This window comes from Penaeus vannamei, chromosome 9 (genome assembly GCF_042767895.1).
Source record: "Penaeus vannamei isolate JL-2024 chromosome 9, ASM4276789v1, whole genome shotgun sequence".
NCBI lineage: Eukaryota > Metazoa > Arthropoda > Malacostraca > Decapoda > Penaeidae > Penaeus > Penaeus vannamei.
The window spans coordinates 24,869,731-24,879,730 of record NC_091557.1 but is presented as its reverse complement, the minus strand read 5'-3'; the positions used below and the strand labels follow the sequence as shown (position 1 = coordinate 24,879,730).

General features: G+C 28.9%; 2 protein-coding genes across 3 annotated transcripts in view; one reads left to right on the top strand and one right to left on the bottom strand.

Annotated features, from left to right (window-relative positions):
• Hr51 (Hormone receptor 51) overlaps positions 1–10,000 on the top strand; it is a 177,577-nt gene that overhangs the window by 162,168 nt on the left and 5,409 nt on the right. Inside the window, exons 4-7 of one of the 2 annotated variants that reach the window (XM_070125069.1) lie at positions 1,925–2,093; positions 2,608–2,711; positions 8,667–8,781; positions 9,526–9,896. In XM_070125069.1, the coding sequence (XP_069981170.1) occupies positions 1,925–2,093; positions 2,608–2,711; positions 8,667–8,781; positions 9,526–9,896 (759 nt within the window). Of the gene's footprint in view, positions 1–1,924; positions 2,094–2,607; positions 2,712–8,666; positions 8,782–9,522; positions 9,897–10,000 lie in introns of both variants that reach the window. The other variant, XM_070125068.1, reaches the window with a different exon arrangement.
• LOC138862638 (uncharacterized) overlaps positions 9,938–10,000 on the bottom strand; it is a gene marked incomplete at its 3' end in the record, with an annotated part of 934 nt that continues 871 nt past the window's right edge. Inside the window, exon 2 of the mRNA XM_070125113.1 lies at positions 9,938–10,000. This exon is cut by the window's right edge and continues 450 nt beyond it. Within this exon, the coding sequence (XP_069981214.1) occupies positions 9,938–10,000 (63 nt within the window).

The window sequence follows — 10,000 nt, the reverse complement described above, 5'->3', positions numbered from 1 at the left end:
CCCATCCCCCTTCCCTCCCCCCTCCCTTCCCTCCCCTTCCCTCCCTCCCCCCTATCCTCCCCACCTTTTCCTCTCTTCTCTCTCCCACACCCTCCATCCTCTCTCCCTCTCTCTCTCTCTCTCTCCCTTTTTTTTATATTTATTACCCAATTTCGGCGGAATTATCAGTCATTTAGCAGGCTCACAATTAAAACCCGCAGCACCGCACACATAAACATGCGTGTGAAGGGTTATTTGCCTCCCAGTGTATGTGTGTGGAAGCGGATGAGCCGAATATATGATGAAAAAAGAAGATAAATGTTGGATAAAACGAGGGAATGTGTGGATGGATAAGATGGAATGATGAATAATGATTAAAAAATAAATAGATAAAAAAAGAAGATAAATGCTGGATAAAACGAGGGAATGTGTGGATGAATAAGATGGAATGATGAATAATGATTAAAAAAAGAAAAGAAGAAGAGAAAGATAAAAAGATATAGATGATGGATAAAACGAGGGAATTTCTGGATGAATAAGATGGAATGATGAATAATTATTTAAAAATAAATAGATAAAAGAATGTTGATAAAAAAAAATTAAGAGAAAGATAAAAAGAGGGAATTTTTGAATGCATAAGATGGAATAAAAGGATAATGATTTTAAAATTTAAGAAAAAGATTAAAAAAAGATAACTTTTGGATAATTCGACGGAATCTATGGGTGAATAAGATGGAATACAAAAATAATGATTACAAAGATTAAGAATATTGATTTTAGAAAATTAAGAAAAAGATAAAAAGCGGATGATCCGATTATATGATAAAAAAAAAGATAAATGTTGGATAAAAAAAGGGAATGTATGGATGGATAAGATGGAATGATGATTTATTAAAAAAAAAAATAAGAAGAGAAAGATAAAAAGATATAAATGTTGGATAAAACGAGGGAATTTCTGGATGAATAAGATCGAATAAAATAATTATTATTTTATAAAAATTAGAATATTCATTTTAAAAATAGAAAAAAAAAAGATTTAAAAAAAGTTAATGGATGGTTTATGGATGAATAAGATGGAATGGTAAATAATGATCTAAAAAAAAAAAAAAAATATATATTGATTTTAGAAAATAAGAAAAAGATAAAAGACGGATAAAACAATATGATCCCTGGTTAGATAAGTTGGAATGAAAAAAATAATGATAAAAAATGGATAAAGCAAAATAATTTATTGATAGATAAGATGAAATAAAAAAAATGGTAGTTTTATTTCATGATGATGGGCTAAAAATCAACAAATATAAGATATCATAGAAATGAATAACTATAAGGTGTGATAAACGAAAGAAAGGAATTAGATAAAAGAATAAAATATATTACAAAGGGAAAAAATTAGCAATGGTAAAAGACCTAAAATCATATTTTATGTATTTATTTTATTAATTTATTTTTTCATATTTATATATTTATTTATTTTTATTTATTCATTTATTTATTTTTGAGGGGAGAGGGGATTGTTTTAATAATTCAAAAAAATGGATTGTGGTTGTGAGGGATTGTCAAGGGTGAAAATATATGTATTTTGTTTCTTTGTGTCTGAGTTATGGGATGGATATTGTTTCAGGCTTATAATTGGTATGTTTACAGTGTAGTTTCAAGTCTCTCTCTCTCTCTATCTATCTATCTATCTATCTCTTTCCCCCCTTTCTCTCTCTCTCTCTCTCTCTCTCTCTCTCTCTCTCTCTCTCTCTCTCTCTCTCTCTCTCTCTCTCTCTCTCTCTCTCTCTCTCGCTCTCTCTCTCTCTCTCTCTTTCTGTCTTTCCTTCCCTCTTTCCCTCCCTTTCTCCCTCTCCCTCCTTTCATTTCCTACCTTTCCCCTCTCTCCCTCATTCATCCCGAAAAATCTCCCTTTCTCTAACCCCCCCCCCCCTCTCTCTCTCTCCAGGCAGCGTGGGCGTGAGTAGCATGGGCGTGGGAGGCGGGCGGCGCGTGTCACCGGGCCTCCAGTGCCTCGTGTGCGGCGACACTTCGTCAGGAAAGCACTACGGGATCCTGGCCTGCAACGGCTGCTCGGGCTTCTTCAAGAGGTCGGTCAGGAGGAAGCTGATCTATAGGTGAGTGTGTTTTTTTTTTTTTTGTGCTGGTTTGGTTTGGTTCGTCTTGTCTTTTGTTCTTCGTTATTGTTGGTTTGTTTCGTCTTACTTTTGTTCTCCGTTTTTGTTAGTTTATTTCATTTTCGTTTTGTTTTCTACGGGTAATTCTTTTGGGGTTTCTTCGTTCTTGGTGGTTTATCTTGAGTTTATTTAGTTTTTGTGTGTGTGTTTGTATTGCTGTGTGTGTCTGTGTGTGTGTCCGTGTGTGTGTGTGCGTGTGTTTGGGATACGTACATGTGTCTATTAGTATTATATTCATTTGTGCGTTTGTGATGTGTCTGTGTATATGTATGTTAGAGATTGCATGCCTATGTCCATTGCTGTATTCGTGTTTGTGTATATTTACACATATTTATCTATCTATTTATTTATATTTATTTATGTATTTGTGTATCTTTATACATTAACAATAAACCCCAAACCGCCCAACTTCACCCACCTTCACCTCTCCCTCTTCCCTCTCCCTCTGACGCAGGTGCCAAGCAGGAACGGGTGCCTGCGTGGTAGACAAGGCACACAGGAACCAGTGCCAGGCATGCAGACTCAAGAAGTGCCTGCAGATGGGCATGAACAAAGATGGTAAGGCCTAAACGCTCGCCTTTTTGTTAATGCTGTTTGTCTCTCGCTGTTATATGTTATCATCTTATAATAGTTATGATTAGATTTATGGTTGATATTATTCATTATTATTAGTATCATCATCATTATTATTATCATTATTATTATCATTATTATTATTATTATTATTATTATTATTATTATTATTATTATTATTATTATTATTATTATTATTATTATTATTATTACAATTACTATTATTATCGTTATTATTATTATTATTATCCTTATTATCATCATTATCATTATTATTATTATTATTATTATTATTGTTATTATCATTATTATTATTATTATCACTATTATTATCGTTGTTATCATCATTGTCATTGTTATTATCATCATTGTCATTGTTATTATCATCATTATTATTTTTGTTGTTATCATTATGATTATTACCATTATCATTACTGATATCATTTTTAGAATTATTATCATTATTATCATTATTTCCATGATCATTATTATTGTTGCTTCTATTATTCTTATGATCATTTTCATCATTAGTATGATCATTATTATCCTATTGGTTATATCGATCATTTTCACATCTAGCAAAATGGTAGTAGTAGTAGTAGTGTCATTTTTATCTTATGAATATCACTGTTATTATTATTACCGTAAAATCATTATCGTTATTTTTATCATTTAAATTATTATCATTATCCTTGTTGTTATATTAATCATTTTATTACTGTTATTATCATTGTTATCATTTTTATCGTTATTATCATTATAATTGTTATTATCATCATCATTATTATTTTCATTATCATCATTATTAGTATCAGTATTATCAATTTTGTTATTATCATTGTTATTATTATTTTCATAATTATTATAATTATCATTACTAATATGATTATTATCATTATCGTTACTGTTGTTACTGTTGCTGTCATCATCATCAAATATTATTGTTATCATCATTGTTATTGCCATTATTATCATCATTAGTCTTACTATCACCGTCATTATTGTTATTATTGTAAATATCTATAAGTTCTTATTACCAAGATATAAAATTATCATTATTGTCAATACCATCTTTATTATTATGATTAGGAAAAATTGTGGCAAAAAGGAGAAATTGTAAAAGTCCTATTAAGGAAATACGTTTATCAAAACAAATTAGATTATCAGGTCTTGGAGGCAAAACAGGGTACAAGCGTAAAGTATTTGAAATATTTCGTTCGTTTCAAACATGTGGTTTTTAATCTGAAAACCTATTGTCAAAGGGTTTAATTATTTCTCTCTGCTGTGATTCCATTATATCAATACTTAGAAAAATGCTCAGATGTTTTTAAGAGGCAAAAAAGCAAAAATGTAATAGACAAGAAGTTAGTAAAACGGGATGATCTCGAAAAGAAAACGGGATAGGCGTTCTTGTAAAATTATAAGTAAATCGAAAGAAAGAAAACGAGAAGAGAAAACGAAAGAAAAAAAGATGCATGGTGAGACTATACAATATATAAAGGAATCTCTCGATGTTATCGAAAAAATACTTCTGAATTTACCTCATTATACTATAATATTTATATCTTAATTTTGTTAATTAAACATCTGTAAAGTCCTAAAATCGTAATATTTTTTATCAATGTTATTATTATCATCCTTATAATTACTATTATTATCATTATTATTATCATTATCGTTTTCATTATTATTGTTACTATTGTTGTTGTTATTATCATCATTATCTTATACTTATTATTTTCATTATTATTATTACTGTTGTTTATATTATTATCATCATTATCATCATTATCATTATTATTTTTGCTATTATTATTATTATTATCACTATTATCATCATTACCATTATCATTATCATCATCATCATTCTTGATATAAGATATGATTATCATTAGCCTTATCAATCTTGTCATCATCATTATAATCATTACTGCTATTTTCATTGTTATCATTAGTATTATTACTATTATCATTTTTATTCTTATTATCATTATTGTTATCATCATCATTATTGTTATCATTCTTATTGTTATTATTACTGTTATTATTATCTTCATTATTGTTATTACTATTAGCATTATTGCTGTTATTATTATCATAATTATTATCATCATTATCATTATCATTGTTATCATTACCATTATTTTCATTATTATCATTATTATTATTATCATAATTATTATCATCATTATCAGTATGATTATTACTATTGTTATTAGTATCGTTATTATTGACATTATTATCATTTTCATTAGTATTACTAATGTTATCATCAATTTCAATAACTTTTTCCTTTTATTGTCATTATGATTATTACTTTTATTTGCATTATTATATTTCTTATAATAATGATAATAATAATAATTGTTATTATTATTACTATTATCATTATCATTATCATTATCATTATTATTATTATTATCATTATTATCATTATTATTATTATTATTATTATTATTATTATTATTATTATTATTATTATTATTATTATTATTATTATTATTATTATTATTATCATTATTATTATCATTATTATCAATATTATTATTATTATTATTATTATTATTATTATTATTATTATTATCATTATAATTATCATTATTATTATCATTATCATTATTATTAATATTTTCATTATTTATTATTATTATCATCATCACTATCAGAAGTATTAGTATTACTATTATCACTGTCATTATCGTTATCATTTACTTTTCATTGTTATTATCTATATAACAATTACTCTCAAGATTGATATTATTATTGTTGAATTATTATTATTACTGTTATCATCGCTATTATCATCATCATACTTACTATCAATATTATAATCGTCAGTATTAGCATTAGCAGTACCATCATTGTTAATATTATCCTTATTACTACTACTACTACTATTATTAGCATTTTTATCATTACTATTATCATTATCATTATCGTCATTATTATTATCATCATAAGTATTATTATCATTTTTGTTTCTATCGTTGTTATTATCGTTATGATTATTTTTATCATTGTTGTTATTATTCTACTATTATCATTATTATTGTTATTGTTATTATCATTATTGTTGGTGTTTTAATTACTATGATCATCATTATTATTTTCATTGTTAATATTAATATTATTATTATTATTATTATTATTATTATTATTATTATCATTATTATTATTATTATTATTATTATTATTATTATTATCATTATTATTATTATTATTATTATTATTATTATTATTATTATTATTATTATTATCATTATTATTATTATCATTATTATCATTATTATTATCATCATTATTATTATCATTATCATCATTACTATCATTATTATTATTATTATTATTATTATTATTATTATTATCATCATCATTATTATTATTATCATTACTATTATTTTTTTTTCTGATCATTATCATTATTGTCATTGCCATCTTTATCATTTTTATCATTATTATTATTTTAGTGTTATTATTATTATCATTATTGTCATTATTATTGTTGTTATTATTATTATTATTATTATTATCATTATTATTATTATTGTTATTATTATTATTATTATTATTATTATTATTATTATTATTATTATTATTATTATTATTATTATTATTATTATTATTATTATTATCATTATGATTATTTTCATTATTATTATTATTATTACTATTATCATTAATATCATTGTCATAATCATTATTATTATCATCATGATTGTTATCATCATCATCATAGTAATAATAATGATAATAATAGTAATAGTAATAGTAATAATGATGATAGTAATGATAATATTAATAATAATAGCAACAATAAAGATGATGCTGATAATGATAATGACAATGATAATGATGAAAATTATAATCATAATAACAACAATGGGAATAAAAGGAATGATAAATGTTACAATTGTTATCATTAATATAAATATCATTATTGTTATCATTATTATCATCAATATTGTGGTTATCATTATTATTTTTTACATTATTATTATCATTATTCTTATCATCCTTATCGTTACTATGATTAGTTTTAATGGCCATTATAATTGTTATTATCTTCACCATCATTATCATTATTTTCATTATCACTTTTTTATCAATATTATTTTCATTTGCTCCGTCATTGTTGTTATCATCTTCATTATCATGATTATTTCTTACTATCCTTATTATCTTTTTCATTACTGTTATTATTTTTTTCTTGCTATTATTATTATTGTTATCTTTATTATTATTACTATCATTATCATTATTATTATCATCATTAGCGTTATCATCATTATTACTATTATTATTATTATTGGTATTTTTACTATTATCATTACTATTATTATTATTATTATCATCATCATCATTATTATCATTATATCATCATCACCATCGTCGTCGTCGTCGTCATCATCATTAACATTATCACATATTAATTTAGTTATTATTCAATTTATTATTGTCGTTATCATTATCATTGTTATTATTAGTATCGTTATTGTTATCAATATTATAGTCATTATCATTTGTAATATTATCATTACTTTCACCATTATTCCATTCTTTGTATTGTCATTCTTTATTACTTTTTCTATTATTGTTATTATTTTCATTATTTTCATTATTGTTTTTTATTATCATTATCGTTAATTTTATTATTATCATTTTTATCTTTATCATCGTCATTATAATCATCATTATCATTTTGGCTGTTGTTGATTTTCGTTGTTATCATCATCAAAATATTTTTCAATGATAATGATGATTGTTGTAATTATTACCATTTTCTTTTTCTTATTTCATCGTTATGGCTATATTTGTTTGTGTTATTATTTTATCATTATTATCATTCTTATTATCATTATCATTATTAGTAGTAGTAGCATCATTATCATCTTTATTATTCATTTTATCAATATTATCCTTATTACTATCATTGTTATTATTGTTATAATTATCATTATTATTATTATTATCATTATTATTATCATTATTGATATAATAATTATTATTATCATTGTTATTATTATTATTATTATCATTATCATTATTATCATTATCACAATTAATATTATTGCTATTATATTAATTGTTATTATGGTTACTAATACTAAGAATAATATTAATACTATTATTGTTATCATTACTGCTGTTCTCATAGCTTTATCATAATCATTATGTTCGACTTTCTTAGCCTCATTTGATAGAAGTTAATAACGTAGCATTTGTTGTAAAATCTTCATTCTTAGTCAATGTAGTTTTAGATCATAACGATTTTGTCATTTGATTAAAAAAAATGATAGTGATTACGCTTCATCCATGTAATTGGCTGCAAAATAAGAAATGTTGATATCGAATGAACAAAAACTAACTCGAAATAAAAGAATCAGGTGAAGCGCATAGAAATCGTAAACCACACCGAAATAACATCATGAACAGATGAAAACAAGTAACCCACATTTTTTCACCCTAACAAAAGGCTCTTTTTCTTAGACACTCATTATAGAAATTATAAACCACACCGTAAAAAACATAATAAATTAATTAATATACAAAAATGGCCACATAGAAAAACACGTAAAGCGTAACATAGTCTCCCCTAAACAACTTTCGCACATTCTCCTACCCCAAAACAAAGGCCTTTTTTTCCCTACTACACTGACTTCTAAGACCATGAAAACACACAGAACACGCATAATAAATCCAAAATAACTGGATGTCGTTTTAAGACCACGAAAACACACAGAACACTCGCACAGTGAATCCAAAATACGTTTTAACTGTATGCCGTTTTAAGTCCACGAAAACACACACAACACTCGCATAATGAATCCAAAACACGTTAACTGTATGCCGTCTTAATACCACAAAAACACACAGAACACTCGCACAATGAATCCAAAATACGTTAACTGGATGTCGTTTTCGCTGTTGCTGATCCCACAGCGGTTCAGAACGAGAGACAGCCCAGGAACACAGCCACCATAAGACCTGAAGCCTTCGCCGAAATGGACCAGGAGAGGCTCTTGAGGGAGGCTGCCGTGGCCGTGGGAGTCTTCACGTAAGATCTGAGTTCTTGCTTTCCCCTTCTCCTTTCTTGTTCTTCTTCTTATTGGTCTTCTTCTTCCTCGATTATTTAGTTTTTTACTTTCTTTTTTTTGTGTTTTTCTCTATCTGCCTTTGTCTTCCCTTTTTTGGTTTTGTGACTCTTTCTTAGCTAGTCTGCCCGATTACTTCTCCCAACAGTCTCTCTCTCTCTCTCTCTCTCTCTCTCTCTCTCTCATTCTCTCTCTCTCTCTCTCTCTCTCTCTCTCTCTCTCTCTCTCTCTCTCTCCCTCTCTCCCTCTCTCTCTCTGTCTCTCTCTTTGTCTGTCTGTCTGTCTCTCTCCATCTATCTATCTACCTATCATCTATCTATCTCTCTCTCTCTCTCTCTCTCTCTCTCTCTCTCTCTCTCTTCTTTCTCTAATTTCATGTCAGTTCATCGAACTTCATTATGCTTATATAGGAAATTAATATTTGTGAAAAAATAATGAGATAGAGCAAGTAAAAAAGAGAGAGAGAGAGAGAGAGAGAGAGAGAGAGAGAGAGAGAGAGAGAGAGAGAGAGAGAGAGAGAGAGAGAGAGAGAGAGAGAGAGAGAGAGAAGAAGTGGATAGATAATAGAATAAACCAGGAACATAGACACTGAAAAACACGAGATGAGATCACAAGGCCGTAGCGTTAAGGAAAGGAGTCGGCCGCCTCGAGGCCACGCCCCCCTCTCGTCCACACGCTCATAACGAGAACCTGTTTCCCCTCAGTAGGCCTCCGCTGCCGCTCCCGGGCCTCGTCTCCGCCGCCATGGGGGGCTCCAGGGGGTTCCTCTCCCCCCCCTCCATCACCACCTCCCCCTTCACCACCACGCACGCCCACCACGCCCTCGCCTCCATCACGTCAGCGCCAGCAGCAGCAGCGGCGGCGGCGGCGGCCGGCGTCACGCACCCCCCTCCTCCTCCGCCCCCCTCGTCCTCCACCTCCTCCTCCTCCTCCGGCAACTCCTCGTCGTCCTCCAGCAACAACAACAACAACAACCCGGCGACCATCAACCACATGTCGGGGGCGACCAACGGCGCCGGAGGCGTCCTCGTGGCCGGCCTGCGACCGCTCTCGCCCACCAAGGAGGAGCACGACCATGGTGGGTTGGCACGGGGGGCTTGGGGTGGGTTGGCACGGGGGGCTTGGGGTGGGTTGGCACGGGGGGCTTGGGGTGGGTTGGCACGGGGGGCTTGGGGTGGGTTG